Source organism: Panulirus ornatus, chromosome 51 (genome assembly GCF_036320965.1).
Source record: "Panulirus ornatus isolate Po-2019 chromosome 51, ASM3632096v1, whole genome shotgun sequence".
Lineage (NCBI taxonomy): Eukaryota > Metazoa > Arthropoda > Malacostraca > Decapoda > Palinuridae > Panulirus > Panulirus ornatus.
This window is the reverse complement of record NC_092274.1, coordinates 6,227,753-6,254,994: the sequence shown is the minus strand read 5'-3', so window position 1 is coordinate 6,254,994 and position 27,242 is coordinate 6,227,753. Positions and strand designations below refer to the sequence as shown.

Sequence of the window (27,242 nt, the reverse complement as noted above, 5' to 3'; positions counted from 1 at the left end):
CACTTCACTTCCTCCAGTTTTTCTCCATTCAAACTCACCTCCCAATTGACTTGACCCTCAACCCTACTGTACCTAATAGATTTGCTCTTATTCACATTTACTCTTAACTTTCTTCTTCCACACACTTTACCAAACTCAGTCACCAGCTTCTGCAGTTTCTCACATGAATCAGCCACCAGCGCTGTATCATCAGCGAACAACAACTGACTCACTTCCCAAGCTCTCTCATCCCCAACAGACTTCATACTTGCCCCTCTTTCCAAAACTCTTGCATTTACCTCCCTAACAACACCATCCATAAACAAATTAAACAACCATGGAGACATCACACACCCCTGCCGCAAACCTACATTCACTGAGAACCAATCACTTTCCTCTCTTCCTACACGTACACATGCCTTACATCCTCGATAAAAACTTTTCACTGCTTCTAACAACTTGCCTCCCACACCATATATTCTTAATACCTTCCACAGAGCATCTCTATCAACTCTATCATATGCCTTCTCCAGATCCATAAATGCTACATACAAATCCATTTGCTTTTCTAAGTATTTCTCACATACATTCTTCAAAGCAAACACCTGATCCACACTATCGATAATAGTTCAAGAAAATCAAATTCAAAAATCTCAAAATGCCACAGCATGTGCATTTCATGTCGCACTTGTTTTTGGTAGTGTGGGGTAGACTCTCTTTGTTTCGGTCTCAGTCTGCCTCAAACTATTGTGTGATCAGCTTGTATACAGAGTGTTTCTGTTACTTAAGAAATGTGACTTTATTTATCAAATGATTCTGCAATCCTTACAATTCAAAATGGCATCAAGTGATTGTAAGAGGTGCAATGAAAGTAGGTAGTCCATCCTCACTATATTACAAAGATGCATCCTTTCACAGGATAGGGGTGGCATCAACCCTATCTGAGTCTGACTTCTGCCTCGGTGCTTCCAACTGCCCAGCGAGCATTCCTATGCTGTCTGGTGCCCACCCTCCAACTATCATACCACACACTAAACCCTACACCCGTCACAAGATTTTGGTGACTAGATGCAACATTCTTATTTTTTATTATTTTTTTATTATACTTTGTCGCTGTCTCCCGCGTTTGTGAGGTAGCGCAAGGAAACAGACGAAAGAAATGGCCCAACCCCCCCCCATACACATGTATATACATACGTCCACACACGCAAATATACATACCTACACAGCTTTCCATGGTTTACCCCAGACGCTTCACATGCTTTGATTCAATCCACTGACAGCACGTCAACCCCGGTATACCACATCGCTCCAATTCACTCTATTCCTTGCCCTCCTTTCACCCTCCTGCATGTTCAGGCCCCAATCACACAAAATCTTTTTCACTCCATCTTTCCACCTCCAATTTGGTCTCCCTCTTCTCCTCGTTCCCTCCACCTCCGACACATATATCCTCTTGGTCAATCTTTCCTCACTCATTCTCTCCATGTGCCCAAACCACTTCAAAACACCCTCTTCTGCTCTCTCAACCATGCTCTTTTTATTTCCACACATCTCTCTTACCCTTACATTACTCACTCGATCAAACCACCTCACACCACACATTGTCCTCAAACATCTCATTTCCAGCACATCCATCCTCCTGCGCACAACTCTATCCATAGCCCACGCCTCGCAACCATACAACATTGTTGGAACCACTATTCCTTCAAACATACCCATTTTTGCTTTCCGAGATAATGTTCTCGACTTCCACACATTCTTCAAGGCCCCCAGAATTTTCGCCCCCTCCCCCACCCTATGATCCACTTCCGCTTCCATGGTTCCATCCGCTGCCAGATCCACTCCCAGATATCTAAAACACTTCACTTCCTCCAGTTTTTCTCCATTCAAACTCACCTCCCAATTGACTTGACCCTCAACCCTACTGTACCTAATAGCTTTGCTCTTATTCACATTTACTCTTAACTTTCTTCTTACACACACTTTACCAAACTCAGTCACCAGCTTCTGCAGTTTCTCACATGAATCAGCCACCAGCGCTGTATCATCAGCGAACAACAACTGACTCACTTCCCAAGCTCTCTCATCCCCAACAGACTTCATACTTGCCCCTCTTTCCAAAACTCTTGCATTTACCTCCCTAACAACCCCATCCATAAACAAATTAAACAACCATGGAGACATCACACACCCCTCCCGCAAACCTACATTCAATGAGAACCAATCACTTTCCTCTCTTCCTACACGTACACATGCCTTACATCCTCGATAAAAACTTTTCACTGCTTCTAACAACTTTCCTCCCACACCATATATTCTTAATACCTTCCACAGAGCATCTCTATCAACTCTATCATATGCCTTCTCCAGATCCATAAATGCTACATACAAATCCATTTGCTTTTCTAAGTATTTCTCACATACATTCTTCAAAGCAAACACCTGATCCACACATCCTCTACCACTTCTGAAACCACACTGCTCTTCCCCAATCTGATGCTCTGTACATGCCTTCACCCTCTCAATCAATACCCTCCCATATAATTTACCAGGAATACTCAACAAACTTATACCTCTGTAATTTGAGCACTCACTCTTATCCCCTTTGCCTTTGTACAATGGCACTATGCACGCATTCCGCCAATCCTCAGGCACCTCACCATGAGTCATACATACATTAAATAACCTTATCAACCAGTCAACAATACAGTCACCCCCTTTTTTAATAAATTCCACTGCAATACCATCCAAACCTGCTGCCTTGCCGGCTTTCATCTTCCACAAAGCTTTCACTACCTCTTCTCTGTTTACTAAATCATTTTCCCTAACCCTCTCACTTTGCACACCACCTCGACCAAAACACCCTATATCTGCCACTCTATCATCAAACACATTCAACAAACCTTCAAAATACTCACTCCATCTCCTTCTCACATCACCACTACTTGTTATCACCTCCCCATTTGCGCCCTTCACTGAAGTTCCCATTTGCTCCCTTGTCTTACGCACTTTATTTACCTCCTTCCAGAACATCTTTTTATTCTCCCTAAAATTTAATGATACATTTTGTAAGAGAAAAAAAATGTGATGAGAGGGGGAGCTGGAGGGATGTTTGATCACTATCTTGTGGAGGCGAAGGTGAAGATTTGTTGAGGTTGTCAAAAAAGAAGAGAAAATGTTGGGGAGAAGAGAGTGGTGAGAGTAAGTGAGCTTGGAAAGGAGACTTGTAGGAGGAAATATCATGAGAGATTGAGTGTAGAATGGCTATATGTTGATAGGTATATGTATATGTGCATGTATGGGAGTTTATGTATATATATGTGTATATGTGGATTGGTCATTCTTCATCTGTTTCCTGGTGCTATCTCAGTGATGCGGGAAACAGCGATTAAGTATAATGATAATAAAAATAAATGATTAAAAAAATATATTAAAATTCAACAAAGTATAAGGAAACTATACACAGAAATCACTGCTCTACAACAATACACTTCCTTTATATGTGAGCAGAACAAAAATGACACAACAAATTAGTGTGTTCACTCTTCACAAGAGCCTTCACAAACATAATCTTGCAAGTGTGTGGTGTCACACAGTGAGGGTGCCACTGCCTGAGACTGAGTGTCACCAACAATGGGGATAAAGCTGCTGCTGGTAGGTACTTCCCCTGACCCACAGGCGTTGTGGGGATCAGCGAAACTTGGGGGCGTAGGTAACGTCGGTTCTGCAAAGACAGGCAGCCAATGCTGTCCAGCTTCACTAAGCACTGTCTATGCAACTTCACCTCTACTAACACACCTGACCTGTCCCACAGCTTCAAAGTGTCATCCTACTAGGGCAGCCTGCACAGAAGCCTGGCTCTCTGTGCCTGCTCCCTGTTCTGCAGAGCAGTTATCCATCGCCAGTTTATCAGAAAATGTTACCAGGGTGCTGGGACACTATCTTGCAACTGTCTTCCTACTGCTAGCTGTGCAGGTGACTTATCCCCCTGTCTTAGAGGGGTGTTGAGATATTAGAGTCACTTTGCTGTTGTGCAGGCTATCTCCAACATCTATGTTGCCCCTCAACACCCATTTGACTGCCTTTACCACTGCTTCAGCATGTCCATTGGAATGGGAGAAGTGGGCTGAGGAGATGTGGACCATGATTCTTCATTTTTTGGAGAAAGCTTCCATCTCCCCACTTTCTAGATTGAATCCCCCAGCTGAAGCAATTTCCTTGGGTGTGTCCCATCTCCTGAGGAGGGTGAGCAGCCTTGCAATAATTTGGGATTTTCCCACGTAGGTTCGAATCCCACTCACTACGCCAAATAAGAGGTGCAATGAAAGCAGGTAGTCCATCCTCACTTTATAACAGAAAAGTATCCTTTCACAGGAGAGGGGTGGCATCACCTCTATCTCAGTCTGACTCCTACCTTCAACTACCCAGCGAGCATTCCCATGCTGGTGGGTGCCCGCTGCCCTATTATCGTACAAAACACTAAACCCTTCAGTGAAAGAGGAGTTAAAGGAAAAGGTGTGAACTTTAATTTGGCACAGACATAAGCTAAATATGACTTAACAGACTTCTGGCATTAACAAACACCCCCTCCCCCCATCAGTCTGTTAAATCAAGGGTTTACTGTATTCACAATATTTCACATAGCATCACTGAAACTGTTTCTTACCGAATAAGAGAAAACCTATATTTTCTCATCTCTCTCATTTCCTGTCGCTCTCTCATTGCTTTTGTCTGTAGCATCTGACTTCGTTCAACAGCAGTTTCTCTGAAAGCATAAAAATTAATCATCACACTTTCATCAACTTAATCAAATTTCTATCTATTATCTTTGATTTCATTCCTATTTACATACAGTCAATAAAGTGCATACAGACATGCATCTATTCTGGGAATTAAATCTATAGAAATGAGCCCCAACCCATTTAGTCAAAAACCAAGCAAATCATTTTTTTATGGTGGAGGTTCCAGTCACAGCAAATGTCCACATAAGGGCCTTAATTGAAATAAAGTGAGGTTAATGAATGGGATGAACAGACAAGGGAAAGCATTTATGAATTTTGGAAGAGTGTAACAGACATCTTAGCTGTCTTGGGGCTAATTTCTTTCATTCAAAATTGGAAAAGAACATGGTTAAGGGGTTTACTTCCTTTAGTCACGAACTAGCTCTTTATGAAAGTTGTACCAAAAAAGGTATGACAATTTCATTTCAATATGATACTAATCAAACCTCAAACATGAAAAAGCAGTGATTGGCTATATTTTGCGAAGTTGAGCATTTTCTACTGCTCTAAACATGTTGCTACTGAACACTGTTTTATTCTTTGCCTATGCTATCCTCTTCAGTCCAAGCCATAAATCTAAACATCTTTTTTATTAAAATTCTGGCAACTGGAGGGTTCAGAGTTCATGTAAAATAAAATAATATTTTTTTATCATAATTGATGACTCTTTCCTGCATTATTGAGGTAGCACCAGGGACAGGAAAAAAAAAAAGCCATATTCACCCCTCACCCTTTCTCTTGCTGTCATGTGTAATGCACTGAAACAGCTCCCTATTCATCAACCAGGCCCCATAGACCTTTCCATGTTTCACCCCAGCAGTTTCATATGCCCTTCACCCTCCTGCACATTCAGGCCCCAACCAATATCTTGTAGTAACATTATGTTTGCCTGCTAAAGAATTCACAATTCACTTTCCAGAACAGCATTTTTTCATTAACTTTCAACACACCTATACTGAAGGACTGTCCATCCCCTCTGGAGAGATGAAATACCTAACTAACTATACTCCTTTTCAGATATACTAGCCATTACCATCCATCATACATCTCTCAAGATGGATGGATGGAGTGAAAAACATGCACGAGGATGAGAGGCGTGCATGGGATAGAGTAAACTAGAATGATGTTTTATACATGGGGGGAATGTGCTATTAATGACCTGAACCTTGGTATGTGAAGCATCTACAGAAAACCATGGAAATGTTTGTGGGGTCTGGTTGAGGATGGGGGCTTGTGGTTTCAGTGAAATGCTAAAGAATGGATATGAGCAAAAGCAACCTTTCTTCGTCCATTGCTTGTGCAACCTTGGTAATGCAGGAAATGGTAAACAAGTAGAAAAGAAAAAGTTCGTAATGCATCCCAAAAACTACTTATGAAAACCATGTACCTTTCATGCATCTCGCGTTTTAGCTCTTCAGCAGTCATGTTGAAAAATTCTGCTGGTAAATCGACTTGAACAGCAGCTTCAGTAGGCAAAAGGACAGTAAGGCTACGGTCAAGCTGTGGTCGTAGGGGCTCAGCACTGATGAGAGCATCACGGAGTTGCTCTAGAGAAGCCAAGTCATCTAGTTTTTCTTCTGGAAACACCTAATTGAACAAAATCAAATTAAAGTCTACATGAATTCATCAATTCTACACAGTAACAATATGTTTTCAGATACCTTAACATATACTGAGAAAAAAAGAGCCCATATGTACATTATGATCATGCAAGCAAAACATCTTACAAATATCCAACACAACATGGGTAAAAACTGGACAATTGAAATGAGAAGCAAGGCAGAAGGTGTTATCTGTATGATAGTAGGCCACTCCACCATTTCATAACTCCTGGCCTAAATGAATCTCTCTTACTTCAGGAAATACCAGCCTATTAAAAATTTTCAGCTTCAGTGCACTGTAGGTAAGGCAGTACAAGATGGTACTAAAATCAAGAGCACTGAATTGAAGAAAATGGCTAAAGGCTTTAAACTTGCTGGATATGAAAGAGAGAAGAGAGCGGGGGTGACCTAACAACAACCTTTAAGTTTTTAAAACTGACATGATGTAAACAGGTTTTTGTGAAATGCAGAGAAAGAACAAAGGAAATCATATGAAATAAATCAAGAACCTTGTTAGAAACAATGTAAATTAAATGCTTTTACTGTATAAAAGTAGTGGATGAATGGAATAAAATGACTGAGGACACTTTCCACATGCAACAAACTTCTCTCACACATGCCAGCACTATTTCCCTAAACACCTCCCTTAGTTTCACTTATTGATATTCTAAACTTAATCTCTCCTGGTTTCTTTTCACACATGCCTCTTTTCCAAGCTCACTTTCATTCACCACCTTCTTCTCACCTATATCATTTCCTCATTTCTGAAAGCCTCTACAAATCCCCACCCTCACCTCCACCAGGTACTGATCAGACATCCCACCAATTGCCTCTCTCAACATATTCACTTGCAAGAGTATCTTTCACACACAAATCAATACATCAATGAGTAAACAATTAAATACAGTTCTGACTCATTCAGTCCAAAGAGCTTACCCAAAATGTGTCTGTGGTGTCATTAAACGGTAGTTCTTGTGTTACAAACCCAGCAGCTTCCAAGAACTCCTTTGTACCTTCAACAGGAAGAATTCTTTCTTGGTAAGCCTTGTTTGACATTCTTATCTTGTGAAACTTCTCTTCCGTAGGGTTTGATACAATGTTCTCGATGTATTTACACAGAGTTTCAATACAGACATTGACCTGAAATACATCCAAAAATACCCATATACAGGCTTATTTATCTTTTTGTAAGCCTAATTTTAAAACGGATAAAACTACAAGATCAAACATTAAACTAAAACAGGAAAAATAATTTATTCCACTATCAAAAAACAAAATAATGAGACAACAAATATTAAAAACACATTACTGAATACTGAATTATTCCCTTTAACAGCATGGCACTGGGAATTTGATAACTTTGATACAACAAACTATAACAGTAAGGCACAGGAATCTGATGACTGATATAAAAAACTATATGGATGCCCTTTTTCATCAGTCAGACATTACATACAAAGTGACACCACAAATGAAGTAGCTACATCTGGTCTCTTTTACATCAATGATGTTCTCATAGACACCTGTATGACAATGATCAAAAGTCACAAGAGAGGAAAACTTCTCCACATATCACACAAAACCAATTCTATGTCTATTCTATGTCTATTATGCCTCTTTAGGATAAGGTCAAAGATCCAATGAAAGTACAGTAAAAAAAAAAAAAAACGCTTAAAACATGCATGAGAATATGAGCCCATGTAGGTATGTAAAATAACAGTTTATTATGTGGGTGTAATTCTGCCCTGCTCATCCTAACCCTGAGTGTTACATTAATGAAATCAAATTTGTAAATCCACACTTCTCAACACATTTTTTTCCCAACATAACAATAAGACTGAACCTTTGGGGTAAAAATATCCCTGCATGTTGCTTTCTTTGTTCCATCTTTTGGAAATGAACACAACAGGGGGAGAAGTTCCAGCCTCCATGCTCATAAGAGAAAGAATCTTTATCAAAGATAAGTTTTCCTATCAATTAATACATAATCCAATAATGCCTGTTCAACATTTACCATCTACTTGATGAGACATGCTAGGCAAAAACTTTTGAATAAAAGTATGTTAAGGGCAGCTGGGGGATGTCTGATCACTTCATGGTGGAGGCAATGACAAAAGTTTGTCAAGGCTTTAGAAAAAGAGGAAATAACCTGGTGGGCAGTGTGATAAAGAAGACTGTGCTTGGAAAAGAGACTTCTATGAAGAGATACCAAGAGAGACTGGGTGAAGAATGTCAAAAAGTAAAAGTAAATGACACCAGGGGAGTGGGTGAGGGATGGGAAAGTGAGAATGGCAGTGAGAAGTAAGATGAGGAAATAAAGCTGTTAGTGAAAGAGAAGAGAGAGCTACATGGGTGTAACCAGTGCCAGGGAGACATACAAGAGAAAAAGGCAGGACGTTAAGAGGAAAGTGCAGGAGCTGAAAAAGAGAGCAAAGGAAAGTTGGAATGAGGGAGTATAAGCAAAATTTTGGGAGAAAAAGGAAAATGTTTAGGATGGAGGTTAATAGTGTGAGGAAAGAAGAAAACATATGGGAGGGATACAAAGTCATTGTCTGAATCACAAAGGTGAAGAAAGAAGAAAACATATGGGAGGGATACAAAGTCATTGTCTGAATCACAAAGGTATAAGTACGTTGAGTGTGCCTTGATATACATTTATTTCTTAGCCTGTAAAATCTCGGTAAAAACAAAGAAATGCAAACCTTGTCTTTGTTTTTGTTACAAGTGTGGATAATGAGGCAGGAAGAGATGCCCCGATCCTCTTCCACTTGAGAATATAAGAATTCTTTTATTTGTTTCTTAATTTCATCGTACGTTGCAACCTCAGGTCCTGTGGAAAGGAAGGAACTTGAAAAACGTCTATATCAATGACCACAGTAATCATCAAAGGACTGGTGTGTACAGAGTTACTCACACTTATCTATCTTTTCCCATCTCAACTGCAAAATGACTTCAACCTTGTACATACTCTTAGGTAACTCTTGCTATTACTTTTGTTAAGTTCTGAGCATATCTTATTCGAGAAAGGAGTGTAAGAGTGTGAAATAATGATGAATGGTGTCGGTTGAAGAATATATGATTTTCAGTACCTAAAGGATACTCTTAAAAGGGACAGAGAGAATGAATGAGCATATACTATATCTTAAAATGCATTATATCATGGAGAAGCTGCTAGCAATCCGAGAAACGTCATGAAGTTTATGCAGCAAGCTGGCAGGAGAAGCAAATCTCTGAAAGGCTAAGATTAGCTTACGATAATGATGGGAACCCAATTGGTTCAGTCCACTGACAGTACATCGACCCCAGTATACCACATCGTTCCAATTCACTCTATTCCTTGTACACCTCTCAACCTCCTGTATGTTCAGGCCCCGATCGCTCAAAATCTTTTTCACTTCATCTCTGCACATCCAATTTGGTTTCCTGCTTCTCCTTGTTCCCTACACCTCGGACACATATATCCTCTTTGTCAATCTTTCCTCTCATCCTCTCCACATGTCCAAACCATTTCAACACACCCTCTTCTGTTCTCTCAACCACACTCTTTTTATTTCCACACATCTCTCACCCTTCCATTACTTACTCGATCAAACCACCTCACACCACATATTATCCTCAAACATTTCATTTCAAACACATCCACCTTCCTCCTTCAAACATATCCATTTTTGCTCTCCAAGATAACATTCTCTCCTTCCACATATTCTTCATCACTTCCAGAACCTTTGCCCCTCCCCCAACCCTATGACTCACTTCCATGGATCAATATGTTGCTAAGTCCACTCCCATAGAAAGAATATTTTCCGCGTGTTCCCTGCGTGTTGTAGAAGGCAACTAAAAGGAGAGGGAGAAGGGGGCTGAAAATCCCCTCCTCCCATTTTCAATTTCATATTATACTTGATCGCTGTTTCTTGTGTCAGCAAGGTAGTGCAAGGAAACACGAAGAATGGTCCATCCACTCATGTACACACATAGATATATACATAAACACCCATACATGTACAAATACATACATATACATAAATACACATGTACATATTCATACTTGCTTGCCTTCATCCATTCCTAGGACTACCCCGTCCCACATGAAACAGCATCACTACCCCCTGCTTCAGCAAGGTAACATCAGGGAAACAGACAAGAAAGGCCACATTTGTTCAAACTCAGTCTCTAGCTGTCATGTATAATGCACCAAAACCACAGCTCCATACCCACATCCAGCCTCCACAGACCTTTCCATGGTTTACCTCAGACATTTCACATACCCTGGTTCAGTCCATTGACAGCACGTTGACCCCGGTATACCACACTGCACCTCTCAACCTCCTGTATGTTCATACAATTTTATTTAAATGTAATTTTTCTATGGATGGAGCACAACATGTTTCGTGGAGACAACCTACCTCATCAAGAGCCAGTACTTAACAAAGTTATTTTAATCCCAACATCACACTTAATTCCTGCCATCCAACACCAATCTTTATAGACCAAGCACTGTCTGCTTTGTCTGGCCGCAACCATTGTGAGGGAGAGTGATTAAGGGGGATCAAGTGGCGGGGACTGACCTGGGTAGCTGGGTGTGTCTTGAAAAGCTTTTTTTAGTTTTAGTGCTTTGTCAATTCTCTCATAATGATTTGGTTAATGATAGGATGGGCTCTAAAACTCCATGGACAAAGTAAAGTTCTGTGGGGGTGATCATTTTCATGACAGTTAGATTATCCCAACTGGTTTGTGAAGAACACTTATTGGAAAGCTAGGGAGACATCTTTTGCTTCTTGTAACAAAAATGTGTCAAATAAGGATAAGTAAATGTTTAGTGTTGCCCTATCCTCCCAATTTAGCTAATCAAAGACATGTTCTAAAATACAGTGCTTGTAATGTTGCTTTCCAGTACAATAATACCATCAGTAAGACCCTAATAAAAAGTAGGCTAAATTATGCAACAATAGGGAGTGTTTATGCCATCAAAAGCATGGCATGTAAATATATAGACCAGACAGGTAAAACTGTAATGGAGAGGTTTTATTGGCGATTGCTACACATTGTCGTAAGTCCATAAGTGAAGCTTAAGTTGATGACCCGGGGATCTGCAAGCGCTTAACAAAATTGTATGGTATTAGCTAAAACAAAAGTCCCAATTGCAAGCTTTAGTTTGAAGGCAATTATGCCCCACAAGCTGTGAATGAAATCATCTGGTGTTAACTAGAACGAAAGTCCCAAAGACATTCTTTACTTTCATAACGCTTAGGACTCACAAAAGTTGAAAAAAATAGTGTGGCATCAGCTATAATAAAAGTCCCAAAGTCAAGCTTTAGTTTGAAGACCCATAGGCCCAGCAAAAGCTGAATAAAATTGTGTGGCATAAGCTAAAGTAACCGTCCCAAAGGAAAACTTTAGTTTTATATCGTAAAACTTTAATTTGATGACCCATGAGCCCTACTAAAGCTAATAGAATCGATTGGCGTTGGTTAAAATAAGTCTCAAAAAGAAGCTTTAGTTTGAAAGCTCTCAAACCCCGCAAAATCCAACCGGAATTGTTTGATACAAATTAGAATAAAAGTCCTAAAAAGAATCTTTAGTTTTACAATAAAAAACCCAGAATATATATTTAGTTTGATTACTCTTGAGCCATATAAAAGCTGAAAAAAATTGTCTTGCATTAGCAAGAATAAAAGTCCCCAAGTGAAGTTTAAGTTAACAGCCCTTGAGCCCTACTAAAGCTGAATAGAGTCGACTGTTGTTAGCTAAAATAAAAGTCGCAAAAGAAGCTTTGGTCTGACAAACCTTAGAACCTGCAAAAATTGTACAGAATCATCTGGCATGAACTATAATAAAAATCCTAAATGGAATATTTAGTTTGATGACCATTGGGCCCTACAAAAAGATGAAAAAAATAGTCCAGCAACAGCTAGAATGAAAGTCACAAAGTCAAGCTTTACTTTGAAGACACAAGGGCTTGGCAAAAGCTGAATAAAATCATCTGGCATTAGCTAAAGTAACAGTTCCAAATGGAAGCTTTAGTTTCATGACCCATTGCCCGAGCAAAAGATGAATAAAATGGTGACCCTTGGGCCCCACAAAAACTGAACAGAATTGTCTGGCATGAACTAGAATAAAAGTTCCAAAATGAATCTTCAGTTTGATAATCCTTAAGCCCTGCAAACTCTGAATAAATTTGTATGGCAATATTTAGAATAAAAGTCCGATAGTGAAGATTTACTCTGATGACCCTTGAGCCCAACAAAAGCTGAATAAAACTATCCAATGTTAGCAAGAATTAAAGTACCTATGTGTAACTTTAGTTTGACAACTTGTCGGCCCTACTAAAGCAGAACAGAACTGATTGGTAGCAGTTAAAAGTCCTAAAAAGAAGCTTTGGTTTGACAACCTTTGGACCCTGCAAAAACAGAATATAATCACCTGGCACGACCTAGAATAAAAGTCTTAAAGTAAATCTTTAGTTTGATAACCCTTGGGTCCAAGAAAAAGGGGAAAAAAAGTTTGGCATCAGCTAGGACACAAATCCTAAAGTCAAGCTTCAGTTTGATGGCCCAAGAGCCTGGCTTAAGCTGAATCAAATCGGCTGGAGTTAGCAAAAATTATAGTCCCCACCTGAAACTTTAGTATGATGACCCATGGGCCCTGCAAAATGTAAAAGAATCATCAGGTGTTAGCCAAAATAAGTCCTAAAAAGGATGCTTTGATATAAAGATGCTTGGGCTATGCAAAAACTAAATAGAATCATGTAGTGTGAACTACAATACAAATCCCAAAGTTAACCTTTACTTTGATGACCCTTAGGACCCACAAAAGTTAAATAAAATAGTTTGCGTTCAGCTAGAATAAAAATTCTAAAGTCAAGCTTTAGCCTGACGACCCATGAGCCAGGCAAAACCTATAAAAAAAATAATCTGGCATCAGCTAAAAGAACAATCCCAAAGGGAAGCTTTAGTTTCATCATGTTGCCCCTGCAAAAGCTAAATAAAATCATCTGGCATTGGCTAAAATAAAAGTCGCAAAAAGAGGCTTTAGTCTGATGACCCATGGGCCCTAGGAAAACTGAAAAGAATCATCTGGCGTGAACTCAAATAAAAGTCCCAAAGGGAATCTTTAGTTTGACGACCCTTGGGCCTCACAAAAGCTGAATAATTTTGTATAGCATCAGCCATAAGAAAAGTTCCAAAGCAAATCTTTAGTTTGACGACCCTTGAGCCACATGAATGCTGAATAAAATCATCAGGAGTTAGCAAGAATAAAAGTCCCAAAGTTAAGCTTTAGTTTGAAGACCAATGTTAGTTTGAAGACCAATGGGCCCAGCAAAAACTGAATAAAAATTATGTCATTACTAAAAGAACAGTCCCAAAAGGAAGCTTTAGTTTCACAACCCTTGAGCCCTACAAAGACTAAACAGAAGTGTCTGGTGTTAACAAATGTAAAAGGACCCAGAAAGAAACTTTAGTCTGACGACCCTCAGGCCAGGCAACTACTGAACGCAGTCATCTGGCATTAATCAAAATAAAAGTAAAAAAGAGAGAAAACAAAGGCATTAGTTTGATGACCTTTCAGTCCAGGAAAGCTGAACAGAATCATCAGGTGTGAACTAAATTGAAAGTCGCAAAGTGGATCTTTAGTTTGATGACCCTTGGATCCCACAAAAGCAGAATAAAACTGTCTGGCATCAGCAAGAATAAAAGTACCAAAGAGAAATTAAAGTTTGAAAACCTATAGGTCCTGCAAAAATGAATATAATCATATGGCATTAATAACCATAAAAGTTCCAGAGTGAATCTTTAGTTTGATGCCCCTTGGGCCCTGATAAAGCTGAATAAAATAGTCTGGCTTCGGCTAGAATAAAACTCCAAAAGTCAAGCTCTGGTTTGAAGAACCATGGGCCCAGCAAATGCAATCGAGAATTATATAGATTTAGCTAAAAAAAGAAATAAAAAGGAAGCTTCAGTTTGACAACCCTAAGGTCCCACAAAAACTGAACAGAACTACCTAACAAGAACTAGAACAAAAGTTCCAAAGTGAATCCTTAGACTGATGACCCTTGAGCCTTACTAAAGCTGAATAAAATAGTCTGGCATCAGACAATAAAAGTCCCAAAGTGATTCTTTACATTGAAGACCCATCAGCCCTACTAAAGCTAAATAGAATGGATTGGCATTAGTTAGAATAAAAGTTCCAAAAAGAAGCTTTAGTCCGACAACCTTAGACCCTACGAAAACAGAATAAGGATAGAATTGTCTGACATAAACTTCATTCATATAACACAGTTTCATTCCTGCAACAGGCATCTTTCTATAACTATGTAATACTGCATACTTTACAGCTTTATCAGCTGATATTTAATGAACCAGAAAGCTCTTGAGTTTGAAATTCCAATACCTCTCGGCACAAATGCATATCATAATAACTGGTATCTACATATTTGGACAGAGAATGGTAAATGTGGTAAAATTCATTACCCAAAAAACTTTAATAACGATTAACGATTCAAATCCCACACCATAAAATCCAAAGCCAGTCCTATAACTAGTTGGCCATGGCAGCCTAATCAGTGATGTAAAACTTACAAAAAAGAATATCACTCATTAAATAGACATAAGGAAGTACACTAGATATCTCCACACACATCTATTAATTCTCTCTGGTCACCAAATAAAATCAAGGTCAAGATAAAAATCCTTAAAAACCTATATCATCATTTTTTTTTTTCCTTGCTTTGTCGCTGTCTCCCACGTTTGCGAGGTAGCGCAAGGAAACAGACAAAAGAAATGGCCCAACTCACCCCCATACACATGTATATACATACGTCCACACACGCAAATATACATACCTACACAGCTTTCCATGGTTTACCCCAGACGCTTCACATGCCCTGATTCAATCCACTGACAGCACGTCAACCCCGGTATACCACATCGATCCAATTCACTCTATTCCTTGCCCTCCTTTCACCCTCCTGCATGTTCAGGCCCCAATCACACAAAATCTTTTTCACTCCATCTTTCCACCTCCAATTTGGTCTCCCACTTCTCCTCGTTCCCTCCACCTCCAACACATATATCCTCTTGGTCAATCTTTCCTCACTCATTCTCTCCATGTGCCCAAACCATTTCAAAACACCCTCTTCTGCTCTCTCAACCACGCTCTTTTTATTTCCACACATCTCTCTTACCCTTACGTTACTTACTCGATCAAACCACCTCACTCCACACATTGTCCTCAAACATCTCATTTCCAGCACATCCATCCTCCTGCGCACAACTCTATCCATAGCCCACGCCTCGCAACCATACAACATTGTTGGAACCACTATTCCTTCAAACATACCCATTTTTGCTTTCCGAGATAATGTTCTCGACTTCCAAACATTCTTCAAGGCTCCCAGAATTTTCGCCCCCTCCCCCACCCTATGATCCACTTCCGCTTCCATGGTTCCATCTGCTGCCAGATCCACTCCCAGATATCTAAAACACTTTACTTCCTCCAGTTTTTCTCCATTCAAACTTACCTCCCAATTGACTTGACCCTCAACCCTACTGTACCTAATAACCTTGCTCTTATTCACATTTACTCTTAACTTTCTTCTTTCACACACTTTACCAAACTCAGTCACCAGCTTCTGCAGTTTCTCACATGAATCAGCCACCAGTGCTGTATCATCAGCAAACAACAACTGACTCACTTCCCAAGCTCTCTCATCCCCAACAGACTTCATACTTGCCCCTCTTTCCAAAACTCTTGCATTCACCTCCCTAACAACCCCATCCATAAACAAATTAAACAACCATGGAGACATCACACACCCCTGCCGCAAACCTACATTCACTGAGAACCAATCACTTTCCTCTCTTCCTACACGTACACATGCCTTACATCCTCGATAAAAACATTTCACTGCTTCTAACAACTTGCCTCCCACACCATATATTCTTAATACCTTCCACAGAGCATCTCTATCAACTCTATCATATGCTTTCTCCAGATCCATAAATGCTACATACAAATCCATTTGCTTTTCTAAGTATTTCTCACATACATTCTTCAAAGCAAACACCTGATCCACACATCCTCTACCACTTCTGAAACCACACTGCTCTTCCCCAATCTGATGCTCTGTACATGCCTTCACCCTCTCAATCAATACCCTCCAATATAATTTACCAGGAATACTCAACAAACTTATACCTCTGTAATTTGAGCACTCACTCTTATCCCCTTTGCCTTTGTACAGTGGCACTATGCACGCATTCCGCCAATCCTCAGGCACCTCACCATGAGTCATACATACATTAAATAACCTTACCAACCAGTCAATAATACAGTCACCCCCTTTTTTAATAAATTCCATCAATATGAATAAAAATTACAAACAAGTGACTTACCAAGAAGGGGACAAAAAAAGTAGACACCCTGTACGGCCAGCACAGGAGCACTGTTTAAGGTAACTTCTTTGGGTCCTGGTGGATGACTTTCCTTACTAATTTTCATCTGTTCCAAAGCTTTCTGCTCAGCTTCCAGTTCACGTCGTGCCTGAGCCTTAATGGCTTGAAGTGACCTAAAAGGAAAAGGTATATGAAAAATAAAAATAAATATAAAATTAAGGTAAATAGCACAAAATTGACCAGCTTTATCATTTCTGGTGTTCAAATCTGCCCCTAGAGTTACATGCAATAAAAATAGTTGCCATCTATTTAATAATCTTAGGCACTTCCTCCTGGTTTAATTTTTTCTATCTTTTCCACCTTTGTTATTGCTACTTTGCTCATTTCAAGACAGACACTGAAGCAATTCTCACTCTACTAGCACATCCTTAAGCTCCATCTGAAGATATCCATATCAACAAGCAAAACTGCTCTGCAAACGCTTAGAACATATCTCACAGACCTTTAACATTTACTTAAACGCAAATATGAACAGATCTTCAAAATTCACTTAAACACAAATATGAACATTTCATCCATTAGATAAAAGAGCTACCACTTACCACAAATTGCTTCACAATAAGTCCTTCAAATTCAGAAATCATTACCAAACACTCAATACATAACTCTTTGCCACTGGAAATGACTACAATTACCCAGAAGCTTACCAATTAACATCTGTCTTCTTTGAGTTCTGTTCCATTCTTGCCAAAGCTGCAGCCCCTGCTCGCTGTGCATCATGAGTGGGAATGTGCCGAGGCTGGGAGACACCTTGGAACGAGTGAGAAGGAAGCTGTCGATGACTACCACCACCAGTTAAGCTAAGAAAAAAGGAAAAAAATCTGAATTCTACACAATACTGATATCTATCATCACTATCTCCTCTCTAATTCCACAGGTAAATCAGGACTCAAATGTCAGCTAGATTCTAAATGATGGCAGGACCTAATGAAGCAACATATGATGGACGGAGCAGTGGAAAGGTTAATTCACTTTTAAGCTTCTTTCATTTCAAAAAAGGTTTATACATACTTTCTTGTCATTCTTAGCATCTCATTTTTATTCCCTAATTGGACAGTGTTTAGGAAATGGGTGTAGTAGCACTCAGGAATAATGATGAAAAGGCAACTAAAGTACCATAGAAAATGAAAGACAAAAGTAATGAAAAGTCACATCTTGTCTTAACATATGCAGGTGACACCCGAGTCTAAGGCAAACAGCTAACCAATGTGGATAAAAGCTTTTAAGGGAATACAAAAATGGGCACAGAAAAAATTACAAAGGCTGGGGAGATATGAAACTACTGGTATTAGTAGAAAGCTAGCTGTGGTTGAATAAAAATTAACTATCTAAAAATATTGAACATTATCTCTAAGTTAATACAGGTAATAAATCTTAATTTCAAGCTTCAAACATTATAAGTGGATAATACTAATGAAAATTATTGGTTATACATGATACTCTGGACACAGATTAGTCTGACTATATCATCTTTACTAAATTCCCATTTTCACAGTGTGCATCAGGTACTAATAGCCTATGAACATTACTTACATACATTCTAACAGATAAGATGATCATAGAATTACTAAAATGCAAAAACCAAAATGGTACAAGTATTACCTGCGTCCCTGACCAGCAACTTTGAACTTGGCATCTGCTTTCTTTTTATCAAAAAATTTCTTAATGATGTCCATCTTTCAAGTCTGACAAGAGCTCCTGAGTCAAACAGCTAAATTGAAAAGAGATAAAATACCTTTAAGAAACAACAAAACAATATATCAACAATAACCAAGCTCCCTATACAGAAAGTATCAGTGAGTTATATGCTCTCAGTCTATGGTTCAGTCCTGCTTATTTAGGCTTCACCCTTCATGCAGTTTAATGTTAGTGGCAAGCTTTGTAATTAAGTTTTACTTGTTTCTTCACAAACCCGAACTCCCATTATGACAAAAAAAAGCTAAATGGGATTAATATGCTAAAATCAGTTATATCAATACAGCAATATTCTATTTGAAATAAAGAAAAACAGTTGGAGGCCTAACATCAACTTAAAGAAAACCTGTGCATAAAAGACTCCAAAAGAAAAAAAACAATCAAAGAATATAAGAAAATGAAAAATGAAACAAGATACCAATCAACAAGGAAAAACTAGGAAAGGCAAAATAAAGAATGTAAATGCTGACAAAAATAATATAATCCTAAAAATAGGGCAAAGATTGAATGAAGAGAAGTTAATTAACAGCAAGGACGAATTCAAGAGCATTATCTTCAATGTGTGTAGAGAGAGAGAGAAACTAGGTAATCTAAAGCCAAATATAAAAATTACCCTCAAAAATCATTCAAGATGCCAAATAATCCATTAGCTCATTTGAACACAAATCAGGAATACTGTTGTTATTCTGGTATATTTTGGCTGTTTTGGGGGTTCCGTCAAATAACGGATATAGAATTCTTATCTAACTCTCAAACCCCAATGATTCAAAACACCCAACACAACATCAATAAAACACAGTCAACTGTATTTTTCATGTACCATCTGAACACTTTTCTCTTCACTAGGTTCTTACCGAATGCATGAATTGATAATCACCTCCATAATCAGATAAAATGATGAGAAAATAGATGAAACAGATGGAAGGTGTACCTCCTGCCTATTGTTAGTAGCAGTGTTCATCTAAAAAAAAATGTTTGTTTTAACAAATAAAATCATATTATATCCTTCCCATATTTTTCTACACAGCTCTCTTCAGAAGTTTCTTACTTGATGATTGAATTAACAATCACCTAAAAAAAAATTAGCCTGGGGAGATGGGTGTGTGTTTGCAAGGTATATGCTTCTTTATCAACTTACTCCAACCACAAGCCTATTTTTCCCTGGGTAAGTTAAGGACCATATCACTTGTTTCTTGGTTGTTTACCTATTCTCATATGACGTTCTTTTATTTCCTGGTAAGTTTTTATATTACATTACTATTTCAGCATTTAAGATGTATTTTCATGTTTAGAAGACCAATCTGGTGAGAGCAATAGGTTGAAATTATTTTTTTTCTATAGCGAAGAATCTTTTTATCTTCATTCACACATTATTATACTAGATCGTACAAACACAAATCAGGTAATATGGATGACACACGCTGTGTTTTTCTGGTATATTTCAGCTCTTGCTCCCATATGCCACATCAATCTTACTCATTTGATTTCATTAATGCCTTTCACCCTCCTTAATGTTCAGGCCTCCATCCTTGCCATCTCTTCATTCTCCTCTCCAAAAGTCTTTCTTCATTCATCCTCTATATCTGAATCATGTTGGCATACCTTGACCAGCATTCCAATGCAGACTGCCCGTATTATCACACCTGTCTTACACTGATGTCCTTACTACCATAAAGTTATTACTTAAACAATCAGCCTGCTTCAAACCAATGTGGGGTTGCAGGTTGTCATAGGGTGACTGGATTTCTACGGATTGCACACATTCTATTTTGAGCAAGCCAGAGATCTGCTTGTGGGATGTAATGCTGAAAGTGTACTGTCACTTGTGAGTGCTGGGTGGCGTGATGCAATTGTGAGGCTGTAGGAAAGTGTAAGAACGTTTACATTGCAATTTGTAGAGGGCAGAGGGTTGTCATATAAGAAGAGACTACAGAGAGTTGGGGAGAGAACACCTCCCTAGAGAAACTTAACTGTAGTGCCTGAGAGATTAGAAAGTATGGCCTAGCAGCCACTTAAAAGGCCAAAGATGAACATCATGATAACTTACCAGTGATTATGGCTGTTAAAGCCTTGAGCTATGTTCTTTGGGAATTTTGAAGTTGGTGTTTTTCTTCAATATGTCCTCCACAATGCGGAGACTATCTGAAAATATGAAAATTAACTCAGACAAAAAGTCTATCATTACACAAGGGATAAATAAAAGCTAACACCCTGGTCATGTTGGTCACATGTAATCTGAGCTAACTAAATGCTATTAAGTGCCTAAAACCCTAATACAGTAATTATTACTAATAAAAGAATCAATACATTATAAACACTGCATATCATTCATGTTCAGTCACCTGATGTGCCATTTAAATGCATTCTTCATGAAGACATAGCAACGAAACAACAGTTGGTTCTCTCAGGAATACTTCCGTGTATCAATCTATAGCCCGATGTTCATTCCCTCGAGGAACTCCTATCAGGTGGGTGGCCATGAAAAAGTCTCCACTTATCCCTGTCCTTTACAGGCCTCCCTTGCATACACCATTCCACACATTCTTCTATAATTTCTCTCCCTCCTGCACTCTTTCTGTCTAATCCCCCATTGTCAAAGGTGATCTTTCTCTTGCACAATCCCCTTTTATCATACTATCCTAATCCCCCACTGTCAAAGGTGATCTTTCTATCACATAATCCCCTTTTATCATACTATCTCATCTTGTATTCTTTCCACATGCCTAAACTCTTTCACTCCAAAATTCATTACCTTTGCAGTCATTAAAAAATCCCTCATACACCCCTCATTTCCTTCCTCATTCCATCTAGTTATACTACATGCTCCTTTCAAACAGCTCATTTCCACAGCCTGGATTCTTGACCTCTGTAACTCATTTCATGTCCATGTTTCCCGGCATAAGTTAAGGCTAAGAGAACTATGCTGCCATTTATCCATTCCTCTCTTCCATACTTAAACCTCTACTTCTTATTCTGTTAAGGGACCCAATGACTCTTTGCCCTTATCTCTCCTTCCATATTCATTACACATGATAGCAGTTTTCCACATTAGCGAAGTAGCACCAGAAAAATGAAAAAAGACCCATCCACTCATATACACATATGTATACATACATGCATTTTTTTTCAATATTTAATCGATGTTTCCCGCGTCAGCGAAGTAGTGCCAGGAAACAATGAGGAAAGACCCATCCACTCATATACATACATATATACATGCATGCCCATACACATACATATACGCGTATACACATGTAAATATTCATACTCGCTTGCCTTCATCCATTCCCAGCACCATCCCACCCGACAGGAAACAGCACTGCCACACCCTGCATGTGCGAGGTAGCCCCAGGAAAATAGACAAAAAAGCCAACATTCGTTCACACTCAGTCTCCAGCTGTCATGTGTAATGCACCAAAACCACAACTCCCTATCCACATCCAGGCCCTACAAACCTTTCCATGGTTCACCTCAGACATTTCACATGCCCTGGTTCAGTCCATCGGCAGCATATTGACCCTAACATATCACATCATTCCAATTCACTCTATTCCTTGCATGCCTCTCATCCTCCTGCATATTCAGGCCCCAATCGCTCAAAATCTTTTTCACTCCATCCTTCCACCTCCAGTTTGGTCTCCTGCCTCTCCTTGTTCTCTTAACCTCAAACACATATATCCTCTTTATCAACCTTTCCTCACTCATTCTCTCTATATGTCCAAATAATTTCAACACACCCTCTTCTGCTCTCTCAACCACACTTTTTATTACCACACTTCTTTCTTACCTTCCCTTACTCAATCAAATCACCTCATACCATATAATGTCCCGAAACATTTCACTTCCAACAGACCCACTCTCCTCCATAAAACCCTATCTATAGCCCATGGCTTGCAACCATATAATATTGTTGGAAATACTTTTCCTTCAAACATACCAATGTTTGCTTTCAGAGATAATGTTTTCTCTTTCCACAAATTCATCGCTCCGAGAACCTTCACCCTTTCCCCCACTCTATGACTCACTTCCACTTCCATGGTTCCATTTGCTGCCAAGTTCACTCCCAGACATCTAAAACACTTTCCTTCCACCATTTTTTCTCCATTCAAACTTACTTCCCAATTAACTTGTCCCTCAACCCAACTGAACCTAATATCCTTGCTCTTATTCATATTCAATCTAAACTTTCTCCTTTCACACACTTTTCCAAACTCAGCAGTGCTGTATACACTAAATCAAATGATTTAGGTTCAACCCAATAAGCTGGTAAGAATCATCTATAATGTGTTCATAAAACTGGTCACTCTACTATAGGAAAGACCCTTGAGTAAGCTATATCTTCTCACCTAGTTACCTACCCTGCTGCCAATAGGAGAAAAACATTAAGAACATTAATTAGCAATAACTGGTTGAAAAGAAAGGGCAGCAACCAAAACATCCATTTCACTTGGGTTCTAATGGCTGCAATTAAATTTTCAACACATGAGCACACACTCTTGACCATTATTAATCTGGATTTTCAGATTGAACAGCATGCAAAAAGCACAATGAAATGTTATTTAGCATTAAACATTCATTTAGTCTGTCACACTGGCACACAAGAAATCCAATTTACTATGGTTAAAAATTACTTCATACTGCAAAAAGCAAAACAACAACAAAAAAGGCAAGTAAAAGAGCAGTCAAAAGGTGCTGTACATTACCACTGCCTTGCATGACTGACTGGAACATCTATATTCTTTACCTGTAAACACTGCCAATGTGCTTAGGAGGTTCAGTATCATCATACAGAAGTGGACAGACCTATCTCCTGGGATAATTGCACCATGCTTACTCTTAAGTTTGCTTATTATTTCAATTCAAACATAACAAATTAGAAATCAACATACACTGTTTTCATAAAATATCATCATAAACATTTGTGACATTCATGATGCTGAAATTTCTTCACCTGTATGTTACTAAGATCGTGTTACAGTAATTCAGTACTTACATAGCATTGTAAAAATAAAATAGGTATAGCTAAATATTACAAAAATGTTTTAAAATCTCTTTATAGTAATAATATTACAAACTGCGTTTGTACATAGTTGCCTTGGAATGGGCTTATCCTCTGATGCTGGAAACAGTTTACTGATGCTTAAACAGCTTCAGAATAAGAATATAAACATACCCAGCAATATATGAAAACCATACCCATGTCACAAATAAATCTTTATCTCTAACTGTATAAAAGCAAATCTAATAAGACAAAAATGTACATGAAAGTACCTCAGATGTGCAACTTCTTTCTTTCAAGATATATGTTTGTATGTACTGTATATCAAAAATCATGAATGGTGTGTAAATCACTTCTTAAATTTTTCAGACCCCTAGTTAAACTGCTACCTTGAATATCATGGTCATTCTTGAATGCTATAAATATGATGTAACAGAGAAGATTTCTCATAAAATGTTGAGCCATCTCAAATCTTCCTTTATATGGTGGTACACCTGAATAAACACATAAGATGTGAACTATTTCCATCATCAAATTCATCCCTAATACAGAGATTTCTAAGGTTATTACTATACTTGAAAACATTCAGTAGTTCAAATATTACTTCTGACATGAACAGCTGATAAATGATAAGGCATAAGTTACAGCTGCTGATTGATTACATGGTTATCAAGGACCATGCTTTTATCATTTTACTTTTGCCTTCTCATAAATTCGACCTTTAAAATGTCTGCTACAAAGAGTACAAGTGATAGTGCTACGTGTAGCATGCAAACGTAAGCATATACTGCAAACTATGTTGCTGAAGGTGGAAATATCAAATAAATTAGATAAGTGTATTATCATGCCTAAATGAATATTGTGGTGTTGGTAACAAAACTACATGGTATCAAGAGGCACCTTGAAAAGCTCAAGAGTGAATCTTATGGGGGCACTGCTAATCTGTCAACCTCTACCTTAGTCTATGTAAAAAATCATGGGAGCTTATCAAGCATGGATTTTTGGGTAAAGATTATACAACTTCAGCAAACATCTTACTGTATTTGGGAGAAGCATTGTAGCTTAAGGTGTGGGGGAGGATCTGTGGACTAGGTGTTTGTTTGAAGAATTTGTGTGAGAAACATCCAGAGAACGACAGGAATCTGTATGTGGCATTTATGGATTATAAAAAGGTTAGGTTAGGTTAGGTTAGGTTAGGTTAGGTTAGGTTAGGTTAGGTTAGGTTAGGTTAGGTTAGGTTAGGTCAGGTCAGGTCAGGTCAGGTCAGGTTAGGTTTTAGGTTAGGTTATGACAGAGTTGACAGAGATGCCATGTGGAAGGTGCTTCAACTGTAGGAAATGGAAAAGTTTTCAGCATGAAAGTAAGGCATGCATGCGAGTAGGATGGAAGGGAATTGATACAGTATTTCACATTTCCAGGCCACTGTATGTGAAAATGAGAACATGACTGACAGAGCAACATTTCCTCCAACTCCAGTGCTGATACAGGAAGGATTCCTTAAACACTTTCTAAGAATCTTGATCTCCAAGTTTCTCCTCTTGCAAGTAAATCAAATTGCTCCTAGTTCATTTCTTCATAATGAGAATCCCCTATTATTAGAAATGGATCTGTAACCTTACCTCAAGAGCAAGTGAGGCCTAGAAAGACAGATATATCTCCTACCAACTTTTGTTTCTCTCTAACTGACCTTTAACGGCATTTTAGACTCATAAGTCAATACATTAAAGCAAAACGATGACCTATGATTGACTAGGTTCACTTCATGAGTTGTTTACATATTAATCTGGTTAATTCTTAAGGTTCTATCAGTATCTGATGTATGGCATAGGATTACTCTGGCATGGCAATTTTCTGTCTCTCTAGCTCACATACTTTCACAGTACAATTTTTTTTTCAGTCAGAACTACTTTTACTCACTGCATTTGTGGTTCTAACCTATCTATCATTGTGAACGATACAGTTTCTATACAATGGAATACACTCAAATATTATGTTTAAAACCACTTTAAAAAAAATACATACTGTATCATTTATTTACCATAACCTCTGGCCAATGAACTAATACCAATGATGAATATGGGTCCCCTAATTCTAATGGACAGTGATGTAACACATAAAAAAAAGTGTTGCTGTACCCTAAAAAACTCCATTAAAAAGAAATGAACTTACTGAATGATAGTGTATGAGATATCCGTTGAGCATACACGTGCCAGGAGACTGTGATAAGGATGAAATTGACAACCAAAATAATGATGAGAGCCTTCAGCACATGACCTTGGAGAGGTGTGAACCCTAACCACCACACCAAGTTCATCAAGCTAGTATATGCAGCGTCTGAAAGCATAATTCATTATAAATGTAAATGGGTAGCAGAGTTATAAAACTCATCCACTCCCTCGTATGACCTAATTCCTCAGCACAAAAAGTGACTAAAGATATGAAGGTTCTCCAGCAGCTCACCAATTTCACCCATTTCTACAGACTAAAGTACATATAATACAAATAGATATAAGTAACACCCCTTCTCTCGATACTTTCCTTTAATTAAGCCAGGACTTTTATCCCCTGAAGATTTCTGAACCCTTCAACCTCCTTCCCCTCGAACACTGTTTCATTTAGAGCCAGAATATCAGTTTCTGTAATCATACAGGGTACCTATCTCTCCACTCTCTTTGTCTGGGCCACTTGCATGCACATTCAGACACCTCAGCCTGAACCTTCAAGGGCGAATCCTTGCTTGGTTCTATCTTCTGTTCCTATTTTTAAGAACTGATAATACAAAAGTACAGGGCTTCAAGCCACTTACTCCTGCCCCTGTTAATTGCCTCATACAATTGTTACTCTTCTATATTTTCTTACTTTCCTGCTCTATGATACCCATCTATGGAAATCCCACAACATTCATGAGACCAACCACATCCAGTGAGAGACCATGGTTCAACGACGGTGGTGATTTTGTTTTTATGTCAGAGGTGAGTAACACTATTCATGAAGAGGTGTTCATTGTCCTCTCAACAAAAATTGCATATTGCTTATGAGGGAGTCTTGTGATATGTACAATCAGTGTTTGTAATACAGAATTGATTTATGGTGTTCGTAGCTCAGAAGAGGAAGGTTGTTACAAGCAGTGAAAAGTTTTTATCGAGGATGTAAGGCATGTGTGCGTGTAGGAAGAGAGGAAAGTGATTGGTTCTCAGTGAATGTAGGTTTGCGGCAGGGGTGTGTGATGTCTCCATGGTTGTTTAATTTGTTTATGGATGGGGTTGTTAGGGAGGTGAATGCAAGAGTTTTGGAAACAGGGGCAAGTATGAAGTCTGTTGGGGATGAGAGAGCTTGGGAAGTGAGTCAGTTGTTGTTCGCTGATGATACAGCGCTGGTGGATGATTCATGTGAGAAACTGCAGAAGCTGGTGACTGAGTTTGGTAAAGTGTGTGAAAGAAGAAAGTTGAGAGTAAATGTGAATAAGAGCAAGGTTATTAGGTACAGTAGGGTTGAGGGTCAAGTCAATTGGGAGGTGAGTTTGAATGGAGAAAAACTGGAGGAAGTAAAGTGTTTTAGATATCTGGGAGTGGATCTGGCAGCAGATGGAACCATGGAAGCAGAAGTGGATCATAGAGTGGGGGAGGGGGCAAAAATTCTGGGAGCCTTGAAGAATGTTTGGAAGTCAAGAGCATTATCTCGGAAAGCAAAAATGGGTATGTTTGAAAGAATAGTGGTTCCAACAATGTTGTAT

General features: G+C 38.7%; 1 protein-coding gene across 5 annotated transcripts in view; it reads right to left on the bottom strand.

Moving 5' to 3' along the window:
* Positions 1-27,242, bottom strand: part of Gint3 (GDI interacting protein 3) — a 53,474-nt gene that overhangs the window by 19,830 nt on the left and 6,402 nt on the right. For 3 of the 5 annotated variants that reach the window (XM_071691966.1, XM_071691967.1, XM_071691968.1), the window contains exons 2-10: positions 25,679-25,843; positions 20,558-20,652; positions 18,418-18,526; positions 17,463-17,615; positions 16,756-16,928; positions 9,067-9,194; positions 7,301-7,504; positions 6,151-6,350; positions 4,649-4,747 (exon numbers count right to left, since the gene is read on the bottom strand). In XM_071691966.1, the coding sequence (XP_071548067.1) occupies positions 4,649-4,747; positions 6,151-6,350; positions 7,301-7,504; positions 9,067-9,194; positions 16,756-16,928; positions 17,463-17,615; positions 18,418-18,491 (1,031 nt within the window). In that variant the 5' untranslated portion in view covers positions 18,492-18,526; positions 20,558-20,652; positions 25,679-25,843. The remainder of the gene's footprint in view (positions 1-4,648; positions 4,748-6,150; positions 6,351-7,300; positions 7,505-9,066; positions 9,195-16,755; positions 16,929-17,462; positions 17,616-18,417; positions 18,527-20,557; positions 20,653-25,678; positions 25,844-27,242) is intronic. The other 2 variants (XM_071691969.1, XM_071691970.1) reach the window with 1 other exon arrangement.